This window comes from Rattus rattus, chromosome 3, assembly GCF_011064425.1.
Source record: "Rattus rattus isolate New Zealand chromosome 3, Rrattus_CSIRO_v1, whole genome shotgun sequence".
Taxonomy (NCBI): domain Eukaryota; kingdom Metazoa; phylum Chordata; class Mammalia; order Rodentia; family Muridae; genus Rattus; species Rattus rattus.
Window position 1 is genome coordinate 222,870,867 of NC_046156.1, and position 27,764 is coordinate 222,898,630.

Here is a 27,764-nt window from a genome sequence, read left to right on the forward strand (position 1 = left end):
TTCCTTTAGACAGGAGCAATTCTCCACAGGTTCTCTCTCTCCTTTGTTGGGGATTTCAGCTAATGTCATGCCTGTTTAATCCTGGGAGCCTCTTGCTTTCCTGGCATCTGGGACTTTCTGGTGGGTATCCACCAGTTCCCCATCCCCCACTGCTACACAGCTCTGTTCAATTCCATGACCCTCTGTACATCTCCTCCATCTCCTCCCACACCTGATCCTGCCCCCTTTTCCCCTCCCCCTCCTCTTTTCCTCCCAAGAGTCTTCCACCCTCTACCTTCTGTGAGTATTTTGTTCCCCACTCTAAGAGGGATTGAAGCATCTACACTTTGATCTTCCTTCTTCTTGAGCTTCATATGGTCTGTGAAGTGTATTGTGGGTATTCTGAGCTTCTTTTTGCCTAATACCTACATATTAATGAGTATATACCATGTGTGTTCTTTCATGACCTTACTCAAGATGAACTTTCTAGTTCCAACCATTTGCCTTCGAATTTCATGAAGTCATTGTTTTTTAATAGTCAAGTAGTACTCCATTAGGTAGATGTACCACATTTTCTGTATATAATCCTTTGTTGAGGGACATCTGAGTTGTTTCCAGCTTCTAGGAATTATTAAATTAGGCTTCTATGAACATAGTGGAGTATGTGTCCTTATTATATGTTAGAGTATTTTTGGATATATGCCCAGAAGTGGTATAACTGAGTCCTCAGGTAGTACTATGTCTAATTGTCTGAAGAATGGCCAGTCTGATTTCCACAGTGGTTGTAATCTCACTAACAATGGAGGAGTGTTCCTCTTTCTCCACATCCTCAACAACATTTTCTGTCACCTGAGTTTTTGGTCTTAGACATTCTAACTAGGGTGACATGAAGTCTCAGGGTCGTTTTTATTGACATTTCGCTGATGACTAAGGATGTTGAACATTTCTTTCGGTATGTCACAGCCATTCAAGATTGCTCAGTTGAGAATTCTTTGTTGGGCTCTATACCCAATTTTTAATAGGGTTATTTGTGTTCTCTGAAGTCTTTACTTCTTGAGTTCTTTGTAGATATTGAATATTAGTCTTCTATCAGAAGTAGGATTGATAAAGATTTTTCTCCAACCTGTAGGTTGCCTTTTTGTTCTGATGAGTGTTCTTTGCCTTACAGAAGCTTTTCAATTTTATAAGATCAATTTTTATAAGATCCCATTTGTCTGTAAGTGATCTTAGAGCCTGAGCCACTGGTGTTCTGTTAAGGAAAATTTCCCCTGTGCCAATGTGTTCAAGGCTCTTTCCTACTTTCTCTTCTGTTAGATTCAGTGTATCAGGTTATAATGGAGGTCCTTAATCCACTTGGACTTGAGCTTTGTATAAGGAGATAAGAATAGGTCAATTTGCATTTTTCTACATGATGACCACCACTTGAGCCAGCACAATTTATTGAATATGCTATCTTTTCTCCACTGGATGTTTTTGTCTTCTTTGTCAAAGATCGGGTGACCTTGGTATGGGGGTTTAATTCTAGATCTTCAATTCTATTCCATTGATCATCCTTTCTGTTTCTGTACCAATACCATGCAGGTTTTTTTTTTTTTTTTTTTTTTTTTTTTTTTTTTATCACGATTCCTCTGTAGTACAGCTTGAGGTCAGGGATGGTGATTTTCCCCAGAAGTTCTCTTATTGTTGGGAATACTTTTCACTATCCTGGGATTTTTATTATTCCAGATGAATTTGAGAATAAGTGCTCTTCTTTCTCTCTGTGAAGAATGGAGTCATAATTTTGATGGGGATTGCATTGAATCTGTAGTTTTCTTTTGGTAAGATGGCCATTTTTATTATGTTAATCCTGCCAGTCCATAAGCATGGAAGATCTTTCCATCTTCTGAGATCTTCTCTGATTTCTTTCTTCAGAGACTTGAAGTTTGTTGTTATAAAAATATAAAAATAATAAAAGTATCATTGTCTTTTATCCCCTAGGTCCGCACCAGAGTGCCCCAAGATATCTGCTGATATCTTGTAGAAATACCCAAAAGACACTTTCTACACTCAAACCCTCACATAAAGAACACACAACACAACAATCTTTGACCCAATTGGTAAGATATAATTGCCCACTTAAATATACAAAACCCGGTACCATCCATCCCTTGAGAACATTAATAACAACCTATAAATACACAGAGCAGAATCTTAACATCACCTGCCACCTTGTCCTGCCACGGCTTCGCTGCCTCTCTCTTCCGCCCTGTCTCCTCTTCTCTCCCCTAGTCTCCTCCTCTTCCTTCAAACTTCTCTCCCGCCCATCCTTCCTTCTCCTCCAATGACAGACCTCCTTCTATCCTGTACCTGCCTCACCTGTGACATCATCCTACAGAAGTTCTTGTCATACAGATCTTTCACTTGCTTGCTTAGAGTCACCCCAAGAAATTTTATATTCTTTGTGACTATTGTGAAGGGTGTCATTTCCCTAATTTATTTCTCAGCCTATTTATCCGTTGTGTAGAGGTAGGCTACTGCTGTGTTTGAGTTAACTTTATATCCAGCCCCTTTGCTGAAGTTGCTTATCAGGTTTAGGAGTTTTCTGGTGGAACTTTTGGGGGTCACTTAAGAATACTATCATATAATCTGCAATAGTGATTTTGTGACTTCTTCTTTTCCAATTTTTATCCCTTTGACCTGTTTTTGTTGTCTAAGTACTCTGGTTAGAACTTCAAGTTCAGGTGAATGATCGTTTTGGTGTGTTCTTGGATTTAGTTTCCAAGAATTTTAATATTTTTGCATCAATATTCAGGAGGGAAATTGGTCTGAAGTTCTCATTCTTTGTTGGGTCTTTGTGTGGTTTAGATATGAATGTAACTGTGCCTTCACAGAATGAATTATATAGTATTCCTTCTGTTTCTATTTTGTGGAATAGTTTGAGAATTATTGATATTAGGTCTTCTTTGAAGATCTGATAGAATTCTGCACTAAATCCATCTGGTCCTGGGCTTTTTTTGGTTGGGAAACTTTTAATGACTGCTACTATTTCTTTAGGTGTTATGGAACTGTTTGCATGGTTTATCTGATCCTAATTTTACTTTGGTACCTAGTATCTGTGTAGAAAATTATCCATTTCATCCAGATTTTTCAGTTTTGTTGAATATAGGCTTTTGTAGTATGATCTGATGATTTTTTAAATTTCTTCAGATTCTGTAGTTATGTCTCCCTTTTCATTTCTGATTTTGTTAATTTGGATACACTCTCTGTGCCCTCCGGTTAGGCTGGCTAAGAGTTTATCTAGCTTGTTGATTTTCTCAAAGAACCAACTCCTGGTTTTGTTGATTCTTTGTATAGTTCTCTTTGTTTCTACTTGGTTGACTTCAGCCCTGAATTTGGTTATTTCCTGCTGTCTGTGCCTGTTTGGTGTATTTACTTCTTTTTGCTCAAGAGATTTCAGGTGTGCTGTTAAGCTGCTAGTGTATGCTCTCTACACTTTCTTTATGGAAGCACTCAGAGCTCTTAGCGCTGCTTTCATTGTGTCCCATAAGTTTGCGTTTATTGTGCCTTCATTTTCATTAAATTCTAGAAAGTCTTTTATTTCTTTATTTCTTCCCTGACCAAGTTATCAGTGAGTAGAGAGTTGTTAAGCTTCCGTGTGTATGTGGGCCTTCTGTTGTTTTTGTTGTTATTGAAGACCAGCCTTAGTCCATGATGATCTTATAGGATGCTTGGGATTATTTCAATGTTCTTGTATCTGTTGAGACCTGTTTTGTGAGTGATTATATGGTCAGTTTTGGAAAAGGTACCCTTACATGCTGAGAAGTATATTCTTTTGTTTTAGGTTGAAATGTTCTGTAGATATCCGTTAAATCCATTTGGTTCATAACTTCTGTTAGTTTCACTGTGACTCTTTCTTGTTTCTGTTTCCATGATCTGTCCATTGTTGAGAGTGGGTTTTTGAAGTCTCCTACTATTATTGTACGAGGTTCAATGTATGCTTTGAGATTTACTAACATTTCTTTTACAAATGTGGGTGCCCTTGCATTTGGGGCATTGATGTTCAGAATTGAGAGTTCATTTTGGTAGACTTTTTTAAGATAGGGTTATTTGATTCTCTGGAGTCTAACTCCTTGAATTCTTTGTATATATTGGATATTAGCCCTCTATCAGAAGTAGAATTGATAAAGATCTTTTCCAAATCTGTTGGTTGCCATTTTGTCCTGATTACAGTGTCCTTTGCCTTACAGAAACTTTTCAATTATATGAGATCTCATTTGTCTGTAAGTGATCTTAGAGCCTGAGCCATTGGTGTTCTTTCTGTTCAGGAAATTTTCTTCTCTCCATATGTGTTCGAGGCTCTTCCCCACTTTCTCTTCTATTGGATTCGGTGTATCTGGTTTGATATGGAGGTCCTTGATCCACTTAAGCTTTATACAGGGCGATAAGAAAGGATTTGCATTCTTCTACATGCTGACCTCCAGTTGAACCAGAACCATTTTGAAAATGCTATCTTTTTTCCATTGGATGGTTTTAGCTCCTTTGTGAAAGATCAAGTGACCAAAGGTGTGTGGGTTCATTTCTGGGTCTTCAATTCTATTCCACTGATCTACCTGCCTGTTTCTGGACCAATACCATACAGTTTTTATCACTATTGCTCTGTAATACTGCTTGAGGTCAGCGATGGTGATTCCCCTAGAAGTTCTTTTATTGTTGAGAATAGTTTTTGCTAGTCTGGGTTTTTGTTATTCCAAATGAATTTGCAAATTTTTCTTTCTAATTCTATGAAGAATTGAATTGGAATTTTGAGAGGGATTGCATTGAATCTGTAGATTGCTTTTGGTAAGATGGCTATCTTTACTATATTAATCCTGCCAATCCATGAGCATGGGAGGTCTTTCCATCTTCTGAGATCTTCTTTGATTTCTTTCTTCAGAGCCTGGAAGTCCTTGTCATAACAAATCTTTCACTTGCTTGGTTAGAGTCATACCAAGGTATTTTATATTATTTGGGACTATTGTGAAGGGTGTCATTTCTCTAATTTTTTCCCCAGCCTGTTTATTCTTTGAGTAGAGGAAGGCTACTGATTTGTTTGAGCTAATTTTATATCCTGAAGTTATTTATCAGGTTTAGGAGTTCTCTGGTGGAATTTTTGGGGTCACTTAATTATACTATCATATAGTCTGCAAATAGTGCTATTTTGACTTCTCAATGTAAAAATACTCAATAAAATTCTCACAAACCAAATCCAAGAACACAGCAAAATGGTCATCCATCATGATCAAGTAGGCTTCATCCCAGGTTTACAGGGATGGGTCAATACACGGAAATCCATCAACATAATCCAGTATATAAACAAAATCAAAGAAAAACAACTACATGATCATCTCGTTAGATACTGAGATTGCATTTGACACAATTCAGCACCCCTTCATGTTAAAAGTCTTGGAAAGATCAGGAATTCCAGCCCATACCTAAACATAGTAAAAGCAATATACAGCAAAGCAGTAGCCAACATCAAACTAAATGGAGAGAAACTTGAAGCAATCCCATTAAAATCAGGGACTAGACAAGGCTGCTCACTCTCTCCCTACTTATTCAATGTAGTACTCGAAGTCCTGGCTAGAGCAATCAGACAAAGAAAGGAGGTCAAAGGGGTACAAATTGGAAAGGAAGAAGTCAAAATATCATTATACTGTTTCTCTATCATAGCCCATGTTCAGTGTCAGCACCTATAGGAAGCACTTTAATAGGAAGGCAAGCCAGTTCTATAATGCTTTTCCTTAAAACAGTTGCTCTTAAAGTACATACTATAGCCCACTGGTAGGTCCTTGAGACTGTCTTATGTCAGGTTGAAGCTATGTTCTCAAATGCTAAGATGCTATTTTTTCTCATTTACTTGTGAGTATCTAATAGAATTTTCCCAAAGGCCACCTGCTATCTTATAAAATACATATTTTATATTCTTTTTTAGAACTTTTCTGTTTTAATTCTAAAATAATAAATAGTGGTAGATACAGCTTGTACAAACAAAACCTGTTTAGGTTCCTCAAGAGTATGTATCAGTCCTAAGGCCAAAAAGGTTCAGAGCCAGTGAAGCCAAGGTCAGTAAGGGACCTGTGCTTAACTGAAAGACCAGTGTGCAGGTGTGATGAATTCCTTCCTCTAGCTTAGCATTTAGATTCTGAGATGTTGGAGTTGAAGATGCTAGGGCTAATGTTTTTTCTGGTAGATCCTTCTTAACTTGAAACTGCCTCAGGACAGATTCAGAATACAAATGAACTAACTATATCCTCAGGTCTCACTGAAGTATTCAAAACACAATCTTGTAGTCAGTAGCTATGGAACCTCAGTTGAGCTTACTCCCATATATAATTAATAATGAACCATTTCTTCTTTAAACCAGATAAACAAATTGAAAATTTAGTAACAGTAGTACTGTTCAGCTGCCAATCATTCCCTTCTAATCAACATACTATAATTACACAAAGTTCTGTTTTCATTTTTAAATTCACTCAGATAATGTTATATTCTGTTTTTAATAAAAGGCAACCTGGAGCTGGAGAGTTGTCTCAAAGGCTAGGAGCACTTGTTGCCCTTTCAGAGGATTGAGGTTCAATTCCCAGTACCTACATGCTGACTCACAATCATCTAGAACTCCAACTCCAGGGCTCCAAAGCCTGTTTATGATTCCTGGCACCAAGCATGCATGTGCTGCACATATATCATTCATATGTCATATGCTTACAATAGTAAAATAAGTACATTTAAAATGCATTAAAGTCAACTCTTATTAAATAAGGGTCAGTTTCCTTGCAAAGGAAATATATATCTCAAATATAGGTTTTGTTATACTTAAAGCTGATACACATTAAGAGAGAGAGCATCTTTTATATCCAACAGTCTGTGAAGAAAATCTTCTGTGGTAATATTTTTTCTGTTTCTTATAGGGTATCCATGGAGTCATTTAAACATGGGGCCCTGAGAGAACAACTGGCTAACTTGGCCACAAGACAAAAGAGTCTTTTAGTTGTAGCAAAGAAACAAAAAAAGATAAGACTGAAAATTCAAAACTATAAGACTGCCACACCATCATCTGGTATTAATTTAAGGAAGCTGCCATGTAACTCAGACATCTCCAGTGACAAGACCAGCCAAGATCCTCCTAGAGTGGGAAACTCAGCTCTTGTCCAGTCAGGCTCACTTTCTCCTACCAATCTTGCTTATAGAAGTATGCAAGAAATGCCATTTTCTCCAGAAATACAGAGTGACAGCCAGAATACTAACATTTGTTTGAATGCAGAGGCAATAAGAGGAGAAGAATTCCCTGGAAGTGACACAAATTCTAAACAAAATGTCCAGGATTGTGCCTCAGGTGGGTTATTAAAATCCACCTCAGATGGCACTGAGAAAATGACATCATCATCCCAACCTATTGCTCTTACTTCTCAAGCAGAGTATTCACAAGCAGAGAATTTTTTTCCAGAAACTTCAGTCAAAGGCTATGGATTTGATGCTCCTTCACTAACAGGCACCATAAATATTTCAGAAGATAAAAGTATATTTTCCCAAACTGATGTCTGTCTACCGGCTTTTCCTCAGAATCAGGACCTTTCCCGTTGTAAACCAAAAAGAAGAAACAAGAGAACAGGTTCCCAGCAACCATCTGAGGGAGCATCTAAGCCTCTGGCGCAGACTGTTGCTGTCTTAGATACCTACACTGCGCATCAGACAAAGCCGTGTCTTAAGAAATCAGCTTCTGTTGCTTTGAATGCAGACGGCATGCAAATCTCTCCTCCCTCTGTGCCTGCCCATCAACCTTCTTCTAAAAAGGCTCCACACCACGGCACAACTCCCAGAAAGAAAACTGTGCAACTGAAAGACTTGATTTTACTTGGAAGAATTAATCCAGGAAATAACGTTCTGGAATTTAAAACCCAGGTATTTTTTCTCTAAATTCTTGAAGATTTTATGAGTAGTGTTGGTATAAATAGTATAGGCATATAGGAAATAAGATTTGACTGTGCTTTCTGAATGGAGAGACATACCCATTAAATCTTTAAGAAGAAATCCATACCTTATTCTGGATTTGCCCTGATAGAATTTACTCATTAACATCTTTGTTCCTCAACTAGTCAGTCAATTATATTGTAGCAGGAAGAATTTAAGAGCAAAGATAGGAAATCATTGTTATTAGTTCCAAACTAGGTTCAAGAACTATCAAAACACTGCGAAGCCATCCCCAGGTATGTGTTAATTTTTCTTCCATAGAGGCTCAGTTTAAAACCACACTTGAAGTTTCAATAAGAAACTCAACTAAAAATATAATATATGCATAAAAGTGGATGGTGAGAAAATATTCTATTAGATGTACCTATTAAAAATATTTAGTTTCTTCTCACTTTTTGAAAGACAAATTTAGCATGAAAAAGATCACCAAGTCTTGAATATGCTTCTTTGCTCATAGACTGCTCTTTCAGAAATCAGCCCTGCCTTACCAGAATTTAACTTGAATGACTGTTTCCTACTCTGCTCATTCCTCAACAAAGATTTTCCTGCTTTAAAAGCTTTACTTACAAGCTAAGAACCATGCTGTTTAATATTAAAGTTTCAAATTACGGTTCTCTAATCACATTATGGTTAGATCTCATTTCCTTCAATGTTCTAGTTTGCCTGCCAACCTATTTGATAAGTAATAACTTCATTAACTAGAGCACATCAATTTTAGCGGGTAAGTTATAGTTACTCAGATTTTGACAGTTGTAGCTACTTCTCTGGATCAGCTTAATAAATTTTCAGTAGAGTTTTGTGGTGGTATAATTTGTATACAGAACACTATGCATATTCAAAGTGCACTATCTGACAAGTTTGACATATGTATTTACCTGTGAAATTCTGTCTACAAACAATAACTATCCATTTGCTCCAGATGATTCTTAGGGCCTGATTTCTCTCTCTCGCTCTCTCTCTCCCTTCCCTGCCTTGGACAATTGCTTTTGTGCTTTGTGTTTCTAATTTGCATTTCTAAGAATTTGATTTATGAGAATTATTCTTTACATATTAATTTTTGTCGACTCGTGTCTTGTAGTCTAATTATTTAAGAGTTGCCTTTTTCATTGCTTTTTATTTCTAGGTAGTAGTTTGTTTTGCATGACACCATAGTGTCTTAGTCAGGGTTTCTGTTGCTGTGGACAAAACACCATGACCACAAAGCAAATTGGGGAGGAAAGGGTTTATTTGATTACACTTCCAGATCATAGCCTGTCACTGGAAGAAGTCAGGACAAGATATTTATGTTGTTTCCAGGTGCTGGCTATTACATATAAAGCTGGTATGAATTTTCTTATGCAGGTTTTGGTATGAGATAGACTTTCATTTTTCTTGGGTAAATACTTTATGAATGGAGTTACTGAATCCTAAGCTAGTTATACATTTCACCTTTAAAGAAATGGCGGGGGGTTGGGGATTGAGCTCAGTGGTAGAGCGCTTACCTAGAAAGTGCAAGGCCCTGGGTTCAGTCCTCAGCTCCGAAAAAAAAAAAAAAAAAATAAATAAATAAATAAATAAATAAATAAATAAATAAATGGCGGAAGCTGCTTACAAAATCTGGTGCATGTGCCATTTGTGCATGAGAGCTTAGTTGCTCCACATCATCACCAGTGCAAAGTATGGTCAGTCCTCTAATTCTAGCCTCGCTAACAGATAGTGTGGGTGTATTGTGTGTGTGTGTGTGTGTGTGTGTGTGTGTGTGTGTGTGTGTGCTGCTTATCATTGTGGTTTTAATTTTCATATCCACAGTTGATGATGTTGAACATATTTTCTTGTGCTATTGGCCATCCATATTTACTTTTTGGTTCAGGTACTGTTTGGTTCAGATCTATTGCTAATTTTTTTAACCGGTTCTTCATGCACTATTTACAAATTATTTAAGTAGATTCTCCTCTAAAATCCATGGCCTCAGTAGCCTCAGACATGATTTCCCTCGTCTTGAACAGACTTTAGGCCCTATAGACAGCCCTTGATTAGTGCCAAGGTATTGCTGCCATTTTGCTCCTTTAGGAGTATCTTTCAGGGTTGGCCATTTTTGTGATTCTTATAGACATCACAGCTAAGTAGGACTGTTGGTTGATCCCTCCCTGGTCAGCTTGCATAGCACTTTCTGATACTATGAAAGCTAGCCCTGAGCAAGGGCACTTTCAGATCCAGGTCAAATCTTCCAAGTCCTGTTGTCCAAAGTACATGGTGTCTTAGGGACACAACCTTCAACCACTGGGGGACAACTAAGTGCAACACAGTAGTCTGTGATGTTTGGGGAATCTCTTGGACTTCCCTGAACAACAACTCAAAAGGAGGTTTCATTCAAGGTGTGTGTGTCTGTGTATGTGTGTCTGTGTGTGTGTGTGTGTGTGTGTTGTGTGTGTGTGTGTGTGTGTGTGTGTGTGTGTGTGTGTGTGTTATCCATTCCCAATCCTTTTCTTCCTGTATTGGCCTCCCTTCCTGCTTCCTAACTGAAGGCCACCTCCCAACTTTCTCTATTTCCCTTTCGCATCACTTATATCCTGCTACTCCCTCTCTAGCTAGCCCACCCCATGGTCCTCTTTTATTTTTCTGGTTTCTGCAGTTACTCTGGTCATATATTCACTTATGAAGATTTAAAGCAAGGAGCCACCAATGGGAAAGAACATGTAATGTTAGTCTGTCTTTCTGTGACTGAGTTACCTCAGACAATATTTTCTAGTGACATCTATATATCTGCAAGTTTCATGATTTAATTTTCTCTATATCTGAGTAGTATTCCACAGTATATGCGTCATATTTTCATTTCCATTAACCAGATGAAACACGTTTCTGCTGTTTCCATTCCCTAGCTACTGTGAGTAGGAGGCAGTCTTTTGAGTCTATGCCAAGAAGTAGTAGAATCAGGCCATCCAGTAGACTCCAGAGTGACTTACATTTTGCAAGCAGGGAGTCTTCCCAAGAATGGTCAGCACTGAAATCGTGTACTTAAAAGCAGCACTAAACAGATTCAGTGGGCTGTATTTATGTATCTATGTATTTGTGGTACTTAGGCTTGTCTAGGTGCAGAACTGATGGAATTACATTAAAGGGATTTATTAGACTGATCTACACGATACAGTCCAGATAGTCCAACAATGGCCACCATATAATGAAAAGGTCAGAAATTCAGTAGTTTGGTCCACTAAACTTGATGTCTCTGCAGTCCCAATCTTGTGCTTGAGTTCCAGAGGATTTCTGGAAAACTTCTGGTTTTCAGTCTACTTTGGAGCCCTGAAGAAGTTGGATTTAATACTTTATACAGCAATAGGGGAGAAGACAACCTGGCCAGTTACAGTGAAGGCAAACAGGCAAAATTAAAGCTTAATTCTTCCTGTCCTTGTATGTGGGCTGTCACTAGAAGGTGTGGCCCAAAGTGGGTCTTCCAACCTCAAATTATTTTTAATTAAATAATAATTTGATTAGGATGAGTTGGTAAGATTTTCAGTCTTAATCAAGTTAAGAAAATCCCTCACAGGCACATCCAGAATCTTGGGTTTTAGTTGATTCCAGATGCCGTCAGGCTGACAATGAAGATGAGCCATCACTCACGTCCATGTTGAGAAAAAGAAGCCATGGATTGAGAGGGAGTGAGGGAGGAGACATGGAAGAAGCCATGGATTGAGAGGGAGTGGGGGAGGGGACATGGAAGAAGCCATGGATTGAGAGGGAGTGAGGGAGGAGACATGGAAGAAGCCATGGATTGAGAGGGAGTGAGGGAGGGGACATGGAAGAAGCCATGGATTGAGAGGGAGTGGGGGAGGGGACATGGAAGAAGCCATGGATTGAGAGGGAGTGGGGGAGGAGACATGGAAGAAGCCATGGATTGAGAGGGAATGGGGGAGGGGACATGGAAGAAGATGGAGGGAAGGGCAGGGAGGGCTGGAGGGAGGAAATGATACAGTTATAGTTCAATTTAAAACGTAGACCAAAATACCTTATAACCAAATGAAACTGAAAAAGTATTTGTCTGACTCAAAATGACAATGATTTTCTCATAGAATTCTGACAGTTTTCCCCTTAAAGCGAGTGAGTTTATTAAGTAGTTGCAGTTGTGGGGCTGTGATCCTTAGGTTTCTTTACTGTGACTGCACATGATCCTGTGACTTCATCGATTATATTTCACAAAAGGGTAATCTACAAGGGCTAAAGATCGAGCATAATTTTATAGTTTTAGAGCTAGGATTTATCCTAAATTGATCTTCATACTTAGTTGAAATTTAATTAATTAACCTTCATACTAATTTATTATTTTTCATATTAATTAAAATTTTACTTATATATAATGTGATATAATATTTATATTTAATTAATATTAATTTAAAATTTTCTTATTAATTAAAATTAATTTAAATTTAAGTTATTTACAAGGAAGAATATCTATTTATATATGAGCATATCTATATGGGGATATAATTATTTTTATAGATAAGTTTATTTTTATCTATTTTTGAGACAGTATCTTACTCTGTATTCCGGGATGGCCTGGAACTCTTTATGTAGCAAGCCTAACTTTTAGTGATCCTCCTTCCTCAGCCCTCCAAATTCTGGGATTACATATGTAAGCCGCCACTCCCAAGCCCATTCCCATTCGCTAATTTGAATAGCTAGTCGGTCTGTCGGCATAATTGAAGGAGCCATCCTTGTTCTAATGGATTGCCTGTATATCTCTGTTTAAAAAAACAAAACATGTCTGTTTCTGGATTCCCTAATGCTTCATCGTTTATTTGTTTAGCTTTCTGTTAGTATTAAACTGCCTTGATTGTCCTTGCTGTAGAATAGTCTTAAAATTCAGTGAATGCTAATCTTCTGATTCTTCTTTACACTTTCTGTTCAGTAATGTTAATGTTAGCCTTCCACTCTCTTACAAACGTATTTGACTACTGTAGGTCCCATGTGAAGTTTAGGATGAGTGTGTCAACTTCTGCTATCAAAGAAACTGATGCTTTATTGACATCCCATTAAATGTGTGAATTAGCTGGGAAAGAAAGGTGGGCGGTAGGTGGGCTTGTTGAGCCCACGAGTGCAGCACGTTCTTCCATTTATTTTGGTCTTTGAATTTTCCTCAGTAGAGCAGAGCAACTCACTTTTCATGTCTTTCTTATCTTTCATTAGATTCTTTGCTAAATAGTTCATATCTTGATAATGTCATTTATCCAATTTTTCTTTTAATTTTTTTAAAAGAAAGTATTTATTTATTATATATGAGTACACTGTAACTGTCTTCAGACACACCAGAAGAGGGCATCGGATCCCATTATGGATGGTTGTGAGCCACCATGTGGTTGCTGGGGTTTGAACTCAGGACCTCTGGAAGAGCAGTCAGTGCTCTTAACCACTGAGCCATCTCTCCAGCCCCCATTTATTCAGCTTTTAAAATTTCAATTTCTAGTTGCTTCTTGCTAGTTTCAAGAAGTTGACATTTGGGTTGGGGATTTAGCACAGTGGTAGAGCTTGCACAGGGGCGCGCAAGGCCCAGGTTAGGTCCCCAGCTCAAAAAAAAAAAAAAAAAAAAAAAAAAAAAAAGCTGACATTTGGATATTGAAATAGTTTCTTACAGCTTTGCTAAGCTCATTACTTAAGGAATGTTTGGAAATGCTATTGAATTTGCTCTGTAAATGAGCATACGCTTTAGTAATAAAGATGCTGTTTTGCCGTGGTTGTGCTTTGTGGTTGATTTTGTTACCTGGCTGCACAGACCTAATAAGGGGGAAATAAAAGAATATAGGCTGACATCTATTTCCTAAGACCGTTTTGCTATTAAGTATGATGTTAGCTCAAGATTTTTTCAAAGGTTTTTTTTTTATCAGCTTTAAGCAGTTCTCTTTTCCTCTTAGTTCACGGGGTGTTTTTATCAGGAAAGGGTGTAGGATTTTATCTAATGCTCTATCCATCAATTGGGAGGAATCACATGGATTATTTCTGTTCTATTGATATTGCTGATACAAGAAAATAAACAAAACCTACAGCTCTCATCTTAAAGGGGATAAGAGTTTATTTTGAGCCATTTTGAATGACAGTGGCTCAGGAGCACAGATTTTAGGTTAGTGGACGCTAATCTGCTAAATTAATATATCTTAAAAGGTTTTTGTCTGTTCATCAAAGGATCTTGGTTCTGACGTAGAGGTAGACAAGATAAGGTAATTAGCCCTTCAGACCTCCAGCATTCCGACTTCTCTACATCACTGCAGTCTGATCAGTCGGTGGCTGCACACACAGCTTCCTTCTAGGAATTCTCATTGACGATATGGCATATAGCACTAGTTGATCATCGGATGTTAACCCTTGTGTTCCACTTGGTTGTGGTCTAGGATTCTTTTATGTGTTGTTGAATTTGAATCTCCAGCATTTTGTTAAATATTTACTTTGTCCATATGCATTAGAGATGCTGAACTGTTATGGTTTTAGTATCATAGTAACACTGACCTCAGAATGAGTTCACAAATGATCCTCTCTCCTGAGTTTTGGAAAAGTTTGTAAAGAACTAATGCTAAGTCTTCTTTAACGTTTTCTCAGTGTTAAGAAGTAAAGCCCTTTGTGCCTGGGCTTTTCTTTGTGAGTAATGTTTGTTACTAATTTGTTTGTTACAGGTATTTTTAGATTGTTCTTTCTTGAGTCAGTTTTGGCAGTTTATTTATTTCAGGGAATTTGCTAATCTAACCTACCAGTATATAATTATTCATAGTGTTCTCTTTAACATTTTATTTCTATAATGTCAATATTAATATCTCCTGTTTCATCCCTCATCCTTCGAGTTGTCTCACTTGATTTTCTTAGTCATTTAGCTTAGGTTTGTAATTTTTTTAAATTACATCTTTTAAAAAACCTTTTGATTTATTGCTTTTTCCCAAATGATTTTTTATTGTTTGTTTTGTTTTTATTCCAATGTTTGTTACTTTTTAAATTGCTTGTTTTCTTCTGCATTGTTTCTTTTTCAAGCATCTTAAAAGTTAAGCCATCAAACTGAGAATTATTATATAGATAGATGCAAATACTATTCTAAAGCTAGATTAGTAGCTTGGTAGACTGAAACAGGAGGATTGTATGTTTAAAACTAACCATACTGAAACCCTGTCTCCAGCCCCGCCTTGCACTCAAAAAGGACACCCTGTGCTCACTGCTTTTGTTACACTCCTGTAGTTCAATATGTCGTATTTTCACCCATTTTAGAGTTCTCTCCCTCTTTCTCCTTACCCCCCTGTGTGTGTGTGTGTGTGATATATGCACATGTGTGCACTTGTGTGTGTATGGAACCATAGATACCAGAAGTGTTGGGCATCTTCCTCTATTGCTGTCAGTCTTCTTTAAAAACAAGGTCTCTCACTGACTCTGGAGCTCACTGCTTCTTCTAGGTTGGCTAGCCAGAGACCTGCTGGGATCCTTCTGGCCCACTCCATTGCTGTGTTTCAGATACAGCTCAGTGCTCAGTGTGGTTGTTTTGCCTGATACTCAGCATCTTACAAAACATTGTTCTATATATTTTGTTAAGTTTGGGGTTTTTTATTTTTTTTGTTTTGTTTTGTTGTTGTTGCTAATTTGTTTCTTTCGTTGTTTGTTTGTTTGCATGGTGTTGGATGGGGAGCGTCAGGTGTTACAGTAAATCTGACTTTTATCATGGCCAGAAACAAAAGTTTGCACAGTTCAGCAATTGATTACCTTACACTGTTTTTCACCTCAGGAGACCACCCACAGAGCCAGTGTTTTACTGAGTGGTAAACTGAAGGTAGAAAATGGTCAGGTTTACCAGAACCCAGTTACCTGGCTCAAGGATGTCCTGGGAGGTGGCAGTTATGTGACCTGGAATTACGCTTGGAATAAGGTGAGTTAGTCTTACATTTTAGTTTCAAACATCTCTAAAAGAAATTTGAAATATTGCTGATTGGGTTTATGTCCCTGAATGTGTGTCCTGTGACAAGCTGTGTCTCCTTTTCTACAGATCTGTTTACAGAATTCCTGAAGGCAGGTAGTGCGTTTGACTGTGCCTGTTCTTGCTTTTTTATCTACTGTCAGAAACATCAGTGCACATGTGCATCTCTTTTTTTCTTTCAAGCAGTTTCAGGTTTATGAATCCATATAGAAAATTCAGGATCATTGAAGTGGCTATGAGGTTATTATTCTAATCAAACAAAGCCCAAATATTTCCCTAAATACAAAAGGAATGGGCAAGAATCCTAAGGCTTATCTCATTATATTACATTTTCATTTCTGATCATGGCACTATCCTCCAATCACTCAAAGAATTACTTTTCTCCTTTTCAATTTAACCTCTTAGACTGAGTAGCCTCAGTAGCTCAGTCCTGGCTTCTGAATTACAGGCCCATTTAGGACTTCACTGCTTTAGGAACCATCTTATCATAATTGACTCAAAAGAGAAACCATGAATCTTCAAATCCACCTCGGTAGTTTTATGTTAACAGAACACAAGCTAACGTCCTCTGAGAAGAGAGATCCTCAATTAAGAAAATGTCTCCCTAAGATAGGGCTGTACACGGCCTGTAGAGCATTTTCTTAATTAATGGTCAGCAGGGGAGGGACCAACCCACTGTGGATGCTGGGTTCCATAAGAAAGCAGGAGGAGCAAGCCAGTAAGCAGCACCCTTCATGACCTCTGCCTCCAGGCTCCTGTCCTGTGTGACTTCTCCTGACTTCCTTCAATGAAGAAAGCATAAAGCAGAGAAACCCTTTTCTCCCTAACTTGCCTTTTCCGTTTTACTCATGTTTCATTACAACAATAGAGACTGTAAGAATAGCTGATACACCTAAACTCCACTAGCCACTTAAGCCGCAGAGCACAAATTATCAAGATTCTCATTTTTGTCCAGCTTAGCTCCCTCCCACTCCCTGCTATGCCCCTAACTCGGCATTCCTCTCAGTGAGTCTCAGCCATGCGTCTTGACCCCTGTAGTGGACACCATATCAGATATCCTGAAGTCAGATGTTTCCATTGTGATTCATAACAGCAAAATTACAGTTATAAAGGAGCAATGAAATAACTGTATGATTAGGATCACTATAGTATAAAGAAGTGTTTTAAAGAGTTGCAGCCATAGGAAGGTTGAGCGCTGTTCTAGATCTGGGTGGGAGTAGTTCTAGTACTGTGTTTTACTTGCGTGCTTCAGATTTTGAATGTTAAGTAGTCTGTCTGCTGTGCCTTCCCCACTCCTCTCCACCAAAAACGTGAGTCTTTTTCTCCCAGGGAATTGTTGCAGTATCTACTTTCAGTTCCTCCTTGATCCTTTTCTCCAAGTCCTTCTCATGGATGTGTAATTCCTTTTAATGTTAGCAGTTAACATCTTAGCAGTTAGTATCTTATAATCCCTTTCATTGCAGCATTTTTAAATTGTGATAAATTATACCATTTGCAGATACAGACTTTTTCCTCATACCATGAGTCTGGCAGGTTGTTGGTTTTGGTTTCTTGACTTAAGGATGCTTTGCTACACAGGAGGACTCACTTTGCCCACAATTTTCTTTTATTGGAACTACTGTGTTACCTGCATTTGAGTAGCTGGCTACTCCATATGGCTCCTGCTATACAAGTGCCTCCCTTATATATGATCTTGCTCCTACTGCTTTCTTATCAGCTGCATCAGCTACTCATATGGTTTAGCACCTATGTGTAAGTGAGGCACTAAAACATCAGATTATCCTTGGTGTAAGACATACGTCCAGATCATGAACACAGCCTTAGATTACTTTTTTTCTCCATCTTTATTAAATTGGGTATTTCTTATTTACATTTCTTTTTTTATCTTTATTAACTTGAGTATTTCTTATTTACATATCAGTTGTTAGTCCCCTTCCCAGTTTCCAGGCCAATATCCCCCTAGCCCCTCCCCCTCCCCTTCTATATGGGTTTCCCTCCCCATCCTCCCCATTACCACCCTCCCCCAACATTCACGTTCACTGGGGGTTCAGTCTTAGCAGGACCGAGGGCTTCCCCTTCCACTGGTGCTCTTACTAGGCTATTCATTGCTACCTATGAGGTTGGAGTCCAGGGTCAGTCCATGTATAGTCTTTAGGTAGTGGCTTAGTCCCTGGAAGCTCTGGTTGCTTGGCATTGTTGTTCATATGGGGTCTCCAGCCCCTTCAAGCTCTTTGAGTCCTCTCTCTGATTCCTTCAACGGGGGTCCCGTTCTCAGTTCAGTGGATTGCTGCTGGCATTCGCCTATGTATTTGCTGTATTCTGGGTGTGTCTCTCAGGAGAGATCTACATCCGGTTCCTGACAGCCTGCACTTCTTTGCTTCATCCATTATATCGAGTTTGGTGGCTGTATATGTATGGGCCACATGTGGGGCAGGCTCTGAATAGTCGTTCCTTCTGCCTCTGTTCTAAACTTTGACTCACTACTCCCTGCCAAGGGTATTCTTGTTCCCCTTTTAAAGAAGGAGTGAAGGACTCACTTTGGTCATCCTTCTTGAGTTTCATGTGTTCTGTGCATCTAGGGTAATTCGAGCATTTGGGCTAATAGCCACTTGTCAATGAGTGTATACCATGTGTGTTTTTCTGTGATTGGGTTACCTCACTCAGGATGATATTTTCCAGTTCCATCCATTTGCCTATGACTTTCATAAAGTCATTGTTTTTGATAGGTGAGTAATGTTCCATTGTGTAGATGTACCACATTTTCTGTTTCCATTCCTCTGTTGAAGGGCATAGGGGTTCTTTCCAGCTTCTGGCTATTATAAATAAGGCTGCTATGAACACAGTGGAACATGTGTCTTTGTTATATGTTGGGGCATCTTTGGGTATATGCCCAAAAGAGGTATAGCTGGGTCCTCAGGTAGTTCAATGTTCAATTTTCTGAGGAACCTCCAGACTGATTTCCAGAATGGTTGTACCAGTCCGCAATCCCACCAACAATGGAGGATTGTTCCTCTTTCTCCACATGCTCACCAGCATTTACTGTCACCTGAGTTTTTTTGGTTTTTTTTTTCTAATGTGGTGAATCAATTAGTTTTTTTTTTTTTTTTTTTTTTTTATTCTTGAGTATTTCTTATATACATTTCGAAAGTGTTATTCCCTTTTCCTGCTTCCGGCAACATCCCCTCCCCTCCCCCCCATTGCTGCCCTCCCCCCAACAGTCTAGTTCACTGGGGGTTCAGTCTTAGCAGGACCCAGGGCTTCCCCTTCCACTGGTGCTCTTACTAGGATATTCATTGCTACCTATGAGGTCAGAGTCCAGGGTCAGTCCATGTATAGTCTTTAGGTAGTGGCTTAGTCCCTGGAAGCTCTGGTTGCTTGGCATTGTTGTACATATGGGGTCTCAAGCCCCTTCAAGCTCTTCCAGTTCATTCTCTGATTCCTTCAACGGGGGTCCCGTTCTCAGTTCAGTGGTTTGCTGCTGGCATTCGCCTCTGTATTTGCTGTATTCTGGCTGTGTCTCTCAGGATCTGACGATCCGTTCCTGTCGGTCTGCACTTCTTTGCTTCATCCATCTTGTTTAATTGAGTGGCTGTATATGTATGGGCCACATGTGGGGCAGGCTCTGAATGGGTGTTCCTTCAGTCTCTGTTTTACTCTTTGCCTCTCTCTTCCCTGCCAAGGGTATTCTTTTTCCTCATTTAAAGAAGGATTGAAGCATTCACATTTTGATCATCCGTCTTGAGTTTCATTTGTTCTAGGGATCTAGGGTAATTCAAGCATTTGGACTAATAGCCACTTATCAATGAGTGCATACCATGTATGTCTTTCTGTGATTGGGTTAGCTCACTCAGGATGATATTGTCACATGAGTTTTTGATCTTAGCCATTCGAACTGGTGTGAGGTGAAGTCTCAGGGTTGTTTTGATTTGCATTTCCCTTATGACTAAAGATGTTGAACATTTCTTTAGGTGTTTCTCAGCCCTTCAGCATTCCTCAGCTGTGAATTCTTTGTTTAGCTCTGAATTCCATTTTTTAATAGGGTTATTTGTCTACCTGTGGTCTAACTTCTTGAGTTCTTTGTATATTTTAGATATAAGCCCTCTATCTGTTGTAGGATTGGTAAAAATCTTTTCCCAATCTGTTGGTTGCTGTTTTGTCCTAACCACAGTGTCCTTTGCCTTACAGAAGCTTTATAGTTTTATGAGATCCCATTTGTTGATTCTTGATCTTAGAGCATAAGCCATTGGTGTTTTGTTCAGGAAATTTTCTCCAGTGCCCATGTGTTTGAGATGCTTCCCCACTTTTTCTTCTATTAGTTTGAGTGTATTTGGTTTGATCCACTTGGAGGTCCTTGATAAACTTGGACTTAAGCTTTGTACAGGGTAATAAGAGTGGATGAATCTGTATTCTTCTACATGCTGACCTCCAGTTGAACCAGCACCATTTGCTGAAAATGCTATCTTTTTTCCATTGGATGGTTTTGGCTCCTTTGTCAAAAATCAAGTGACCATAGGTGTGTGGGTTCATTTCTGGGTGTTCAATTCTATTCCACTGGTCTATATGTCTGTCTCTGTATCAATACTATGCAGGTTTTAATCACTATTGCTCTGTAATACTGCTTGAGTTCAGGGATAGTGATTCCCCTGGAAGTCCTTTTATTGTTGAGGATAGTTTTAGTTATCGTGGGTTTTTGTTATCCCAGATGAATTTGCAAATTGTTCTGTCTAACTCTATGAAGAATTGGGTTGGAATTTTGATGGGGATTGCATTCAATCTGTAGATCACTTTTGATAAAATGGCCATTTTTACTATATTAATCCTGCCAATCCATGAGCATGGGAGATCTTTCCATCTTCTGAGATCTTCAATTTCTTTCTTCAGAGGCTTGAAGTTCTTTTTTTTTTTTTTTTTTTTTTTTTTTCCTTTTTCGAGCTTTGCTAGGCAAGCACTTACCACTGAGCTAAATCCCAACCCGAGGCTCAAAGTTCTTATCATACAGATCTTTCACTTGCTTGGTTAGAGTCACACTGAGTTATTTTATGTTATTTGGGACTATTATGAAGGGTGTCATTTCCCTAATTTCTTTCTTGGCTTGTTTCTCTTTTGTGTAGAGGAAGGCTAATGATTTATTTGAGTTAAGTTTGTACCCAGCCACTTTGCTGAAGGTGTTTATCAGGTTTAGTAGTTCTCTGGTGGAACTTTTGGGATCACTTAAATATACAATCATATCATCTGCAAATAGTGATATTTTGACTTCTTCCTTTCCAATCTGTATCCCTTTGATCTCCTTTTGTTGTCTGATTGCCCTGGCTGGGACTTCGAGAACTATATTGAAAAAGTAGGGAGAGAGTGGGTAGCCTTGTCTAGTCCCTGATTTTAGTGGGATTGCTTCACGTTTCTCTCCATTTAGTTTAATGTTAGCTGCTGGTTTGCCGTATTATGGCTTTTACTATGTTTTGGTATGGGCCTTGAATTCCTATTCTTTCCACAACTTTTACCATGAAGGGGTGTTGAACTTTGTCAAATGCTTTCTCAGCATCTAATGAAATGATCATGTGGTTTTTATCTTTCAGTTTGTTTATATAGTGAATTATATTGATGGTTTTCCATATATTAAACCATCCCTGCATCCCTGGGATGAAGGCTACTTGATCATGATGGATGATTGTTTTGATGTGCTCTTGGATTCAGTTTGCCAGAATTTTATTAAGTATCTTTGCATCGATATTCATAAGGGAAATTGGTCTGAAGTTCTCTTTTTTTTTTGTTGAGTCTTTGTGTGGTTTAGGTATAAGAGTAATTGTGGCTTCATAGAAGGAATTCGGTAGCGCTCCATCTGTTTCAATTTTGTGGAATTGTTGGATAGTATTGGTATGAGGTCTTCTATGAAGGTCTGATAGAATTCTGCAGTGAATCCATCTGGACCTCGGCTCTTTTTGGTTGGGAGACTTTTAATGTCTGCTTCTATTTCTTTAGGAGTTATAGGGTTATTTAAATGGTTTATCTGTTCCTGATTTAACTTCGGTACCTAGTATTTGTCTAGGAAATTGTCCATTTCCTCCAGATTTTCAAGTTTTGTTGAATATAGGCTTTTGTAGTAGGATCTGATGATTTTTTTGAATTTCCTCTGATTCTGTGTTATGTCTCCCTTTTCATTTCTGATTTTGTTAATTTGGACACACTCTCTGTGTCCTCTGGTTAGTCTGGCTAAGGGTTTATCTATCTTTTTGATTTTCTCAAAGAATCAGCTTTTGGTTCTGTTGATTCTTTGTATGGTCCTTTTTATTTCTACTTGGTTGATTTCAGCTCTGAGTTTATTTCCTGCCTTCTACTCCTCCTGGGTGTATTTGCTTCTTTTTGTTCTAGAGCTTTTAGGTGTGCTGTCAAGCTGCTGATATATGCTGTCTTGTTTCTTTCTGCAGGCACTCAGAGCTATGAGTTTTCCTCTTAGCACAGCTTTCATTGTGTCCCATAAGTTTGGGTATATTGTACCTTCATTTTCAGTAAATTCTAAGAAGTCTTTAATTTCTTTCTTTATTTCTTCCTTGACCAGGTTATCATTGAGTCGAGCATTGTTCTTTTCTTGTTGTTATTGAAGACCAGCTTTAGCCCGTGGTGGTCTGGTAGGATGCATGGGATTATTTCTATCTTTCCGTATCTGTTGAGGCCTGTTTTATGACCAATTATATGGTCAACTTTGGAGAAAGTACCGTGAGGTGGTGAGAAGAAGGTATATCCTTTTGTTTTAGGATAGAATGTTCTATAAATATCTGTTAAGTCCATTTGGTTCATGACTTCTCTTAGTCTGTCTATGTCTCTGTTTAATTTCTGTTTCCATGATCTGTCCATTGAGAGTGGGGTGTCGAAATCTCCTACTATTATGGTGTGGGGTGCAATGTGTGCTTTGAGCTTTAATAAGGTTACTTTTATGTATGTAGGTGGCCTTGTATTTGGAGCATAGATATTTAGGATTGAGAGTTCATCTTGGTGGATTTTTCCTTTGATGAATATGAAGTGTCCTTCTTTATCTTTTTTGATTACTTTTGGTTGAAAATCGATTTTATTTGATATTCGAATGGCTACTCCAGCTTGCTTCTTCAGACCATTTGCTTGGAAAGTTGTTTTCCAGCCTTTTACTCTAAGGTAATGTCTGTCTTTGTCTCTGAGGTGTGTTTCCTGTAGGCAGCAGAATGCAGGGTCCTCATTCTGTATCCAGGTTTTTAATGTGTGTGTTTTTATTGGGGGATTGAGTCCATTGATGTTGAGAGATATTAAGGAATAGTGATTGTTGCTTCCTGTTATATTCATATTTGGAGGTGAGATGTTTGTGTGCTTTTCTTCTCTTTGTCTTGTTGCAAAATGATTAGTTTCTTGCTTTTTCTAGGGTGTAGCTTGCCTCCTTGTGTTGGGCTTTACCATTTATTATCCTTTTTAGGGCTGGATTTGTAGAAAGTTTTTTGTGTAAATTTGGTTTTGTCATGGAATATCTTGATTTCTCCATCTATGTTAATTGAGAGTTTTGCTGGATACAGTAACCTGGGCTGGCATTTGTGTTCTCTTAGGGTCTGCCAGGATCTTCTGGCTTTCATAGTCTCTGGTGAGAAGTCTGGTGTAATTCTGTTAGGTCTGCCTTTATATGTTAGTTGACCTTTTTCCCTTACTGCTTTTAATATTCTTTCTTTGTTTTGTGCATTTGGTGTTTTGACTATTATGTGACGGGAGGAGTTTCTTTTCTGGTCCAATCTATTTGGAGTTCTGTAGGTTTCTTGTATGTTTATGGGCATCTCTTTCTTTAGGTTAGGGAAGTTTTCTTGTATGATTTTGTTGAAGATATTTACTGGTCCTTTGAGTTGGGGAGTCTTCACTCTCTTCTATACCTTTTTCATTAGGTTTGATCATTGTAGGTTTTGCCAGTCGTTTTCATTATCTTTGACATTGTGATTTCTATGGAATTTTCCTCTGAGATTCTCTTCTGTCTTTGTATTGATGCTTGTATCCACGGCCCTTGTCTCTTCCTTTGGTTTTCTATATCCAGGGCTGTCTCCCTTTGTTTTTTTGCCTCTATTTCTGTTTTTTTACCTGTCTGATTGTGTTTTCTTGTAATTCTTCGAGTGGATTTTGTGTTTCCTCTATAGGCTTCTACTTGATTTCTATAAGGGAATGTTTTTCTTGCTGTCGATCTCAAACCAAGAGATTCAGTGTTTCTCTAAATCATCATGTAGTTCTTGTTTCTGTTGCTTGGTTTCCTTGTAGGTTTCTGTTGTTCTGTGACAGTGCCATCCTTGTAGTGCTGTAGGACCTGTTTTTCCTGTTCTCCTTGTCTCTTTCCTTTTTCTGTTTGTCTTCAGCTGTTTCCTGTGGGCGTGTGTCCTTCCACCACTTGGGCAGAAAAGTTGGTCTTCTATCTTGGGGCTCCAAAGTCTGGGCGGCAGTTCTCTGTGAGGGCAGCAACCAGAAGTGTCTGCCCCACCTTCTCCCAGGTCCCTGTGCACAGGGAGCCCAGATTTTCTTTCTGCCCCTCTGAAGGTCTCTTTCTCCCCACGGGATTTGGATTTTGAGGAGCTGTTTGACTACAGATTTCAGATCTTTCTCTGGAAAGCGCTCCTGCAGCTTGAGTGCCCTATCTTCCTCTTGGTATAGTATTGTTTTAGCTGTTCTAGGCTTGTTGTTTTCCATATGAAATTGAGAATTGTTCTTTCACGATCTATTAAGAATTGAGTTGGAGTTTTGGTGGAGATTACATTTAATCTGTACATTGCTTTTGCTTATAAGACACTTTTTCACTATGTTAATCCTACTGATCCAGGAGCATGGGTTATCTTTCTATCTTCTGATATCGTCCTCAGTTTCTTTCTTCAGAGACTTGAAGTTCTTGTCATGCAGGTCTTTCACTTGCTTGGTTATAATAATGCCAAGATAATTTAAATTATTTGTGGCTATTGTAAAGTGTGTTGTTTCCCTGATTTATTTCTTAGCCTGTTTATATAAAGGAGGAATAGTGGCATTTGTTTGTTTGTTTGGTTGGCTGGTTGGTTGGTTTGGTCTGGTTTGAGTTAATTTTGTATCCAGCCACTTTGCTGAAGCTGTTTATCATCTATAGGAGGTCTCTGGTAGAATTTTGGGGTTCATTTATTTATACTAGCATATCATCTGCAAGTAACAATACTTTGACTTCTTTTCTCATTTGTATCTCCTCGATCTCCTTGATCTCCTCTAGTTGTCTTATTGCTCCAACTAGAACTTCAAGTACTTCATTGACTAGATATGGAGAGAGTGGGCAGCCTTATCTTATCCTGAAAGATCCCCGAAGGGAGACCCTTACTCAAGTCTCGGGAAATCTTGGACCCCAGACACAGAGAGACCATCTTGGATGTAATACGCACAGGCGAGGTTTATTATGGAGATCTATTACGGAGATCTCCATTTCCCACGAGGAGACAGAGGTGAGTGGCTGGGAGAAGGCTTTTTAAGGAAGAAGTCTAGCTCAGGAGATAGGGATGTCAAAGGAAATACCAAAATGTCAAAGAGGAAACTCTCAAAATCACAGGATTGTTCTTAAGACTCCAGAGTTTAAATGAGGGGAAAGGTCAAGCTCTCATTCTCTTGAGAACAGATCTTGATTGTTGTTTAGGGTAAAAGTTTGTCAGAGTTGATGAAGCATCTGCATCTGAAACACATCTGGTAAGGCTTGGCGTTCGGTTTCCTGGAATACTCTCTGCAGGACACAATGGCTGGAGGGCACAATGGGGGCTTGAAGAAACATCACAGGGACAGAACAGAACCCATTACTCATTTACTCACATCTAGTGATAAGCAAAGTGTCAGTGAGTCTGTACCAGTTCTCCTGCATTTTTAACAATCTGTCTTCCTGAGGCAGATCCTGTTGCTGAGTTTTGAGCTAATTTAAAACTCTATCTTTCAATCCCTTATTTTAATGGAATCACATTATGTTTCTCTCCATTTAATTTGATGTTAGCTATTGGCTTGCTGTATATTGTTTTTATTATTTTAGGTAAACTCTCCAAGACTTTTAATATGAAGCGCCATTAGATTTTTGTCAAAGACTTTCAGCATCTAATGAGATGATCATGTTGGGTTTTTTCTTTCAGTTTGTTTATATAGTGGATTACATTGATTGATTTTTGTTTACTGAACCAACCCTTATCCCTGGAATGAAGCCTAGTTGATCAATGTGGATGATGTCTTTGATGTGCTCCTGGATTTGGTTTGCAAATATTTCATTGAGTATTTTTGCATCAATGTTCATAAGGGAAATTGATCTGAATTTCTTTCTTTGTTGAGTCTTTATATGGTTTAGATATCAGGGCAACAGTGGCCTCATAGAATGAGTTTGGCAGTGTTCCTTCTGTTTCTGTTTTGTGGAATAATTTAAGGAGTGTTGGTATTAGTTCTTCTTTGAAATCGTCTAGAATTCTTTGGTAAAACCTTCTGGCCCTGTTTTCTTGTTTGTTTGTTTGTTTGTTTGTTTAGCAATGTTTAATGTCTGCTTCTATTTCCTTGGAGGTTATAGGACTATTTAGATTGTTTCTCTAATCTTGATTTAACCTTGGTGAGTGGAATCCATTCAGAAAATTGTCCATTTTTTTATTTTACAGTTTTGTGGAGTACAGGCTTTTGAAGTAAGACCTAATTATTCTTTGTATTTCCTCAGTGTTTGTTATTATATGCCCTTTAGATGTAGTTCCTCCTGGCAGTTCCACTCTTTGTGGTCAGGATAGCAAGTTTAATAGTAAACACCAAATACAAATTAGTAGCAACATCACAATCTAGCAGAGACAGCAAGATTCTGCAGATTCCACAGAAGCAGCCAGAATCAACCAGATTACCAAGGGAAGTTCCTTGGTGTATTTCTCTCTACAAAGTGAAGACGAGTGAAGACCAGCAAAGCATTTCACAGTGTAGCAATGCAAGAGTATCCTCTCACTGTTTGTGGGGTTCTATTTATGTTCTTTCTAAACACCACACATCCTCAAGTGTCTCTTTTCAGCAAAGCACTGCATGCCCTCTCACAAGACAGCTTCCAGAAAAAAACACCATGTGACATAACTGAGTTGTTGAAAAAAACATAAATTTCCTTTTGGCACTTCTTTCGTTGTGTCCTGTAGGTTTGGGTATGTTGTGCCTTCATTTTTATTGAATTCTTAAAGCCTTTAATTTTTTCTTTGACCCAGTGGTCATTGAGGAGAGAGTTTTTCATTTTCCATGAGCTCATAGGCTTTCTGTTGTTTCTGTTGTTGTTGAAGTCTAGCTTTAATCATTGGTGATTTAATAAGATACAAAGGGTAAATTCAGTCTTCTTGTATCTGTTGAAACTTGCTTTGTGATCATATGGTCAAATTTGGAGAAGGCTCAATGAGATACTGAGAAAATATATTCTTTTATGTTTGGATCAAATGTTCTGTAGATATCTGTTAGGTCCAGTCCATTTGATTTATAATGTCTCTTAGTTGCATTATTTCTCTGTTTAGTTTCTGTTTCAATGACCTGTCCATTGGTAAGAGTAGAGTGTTGAAGTCTCCCACTAGTAGCCTTTGGGGTCCGATGTGTGATTTCAACTTTAGTAATGTTTCTTTTATGAATGTGGGTTCCTTTGCATTTGGGCCATAGATATTCAGGATTGAGATGTCATCTGGTGGCTTTTTCCTTTGAAGAATATGAAGTGTCCTTTCCCATACATGTTGGTTATTTTTGCTTGAACGACTATTTTAGCTATTAGCTATTAGATATCTTAGATATTAGATAATAGAATGGCTACTCTAGCTTGTTTCTTTGGCCCATTTGCTGAGAAAACTTTTTTCCTGACCTTTACTCTGAGGTTGTGTCTTCCTTGCTAAAATATATTTCTTGTATGCAGCAGAGTGATGCA

General features: G+C 38.4%; 1 protein-coding gene across 1 annotated transcript in view; it reads left to right on the forward strand.

Annotated features, from left to right (window-relative positions):
* Window positions 1–27,764, forward strand: part of Ankrd31 (ankyrin repeat domain 31) — a 139,494-nt gene that overhangs the window by 79,308 nt on the left and 32,422 nt on the right. Inside the window, exons 12-13 of the mRNA XM_032897071.1 lie at window positions 6,906–7,896; window positions 15,689–15,829. Coding sequence (XP_032752962.1) covers window positions 6,906–7,896; window positions 15,689–15,829 — 1,132 coding nt within the window. The remainder of the gene's footprint in view (window positions 1–6,905; window positions 7,897–15,688; window positions 15,830–27,764) is intronic.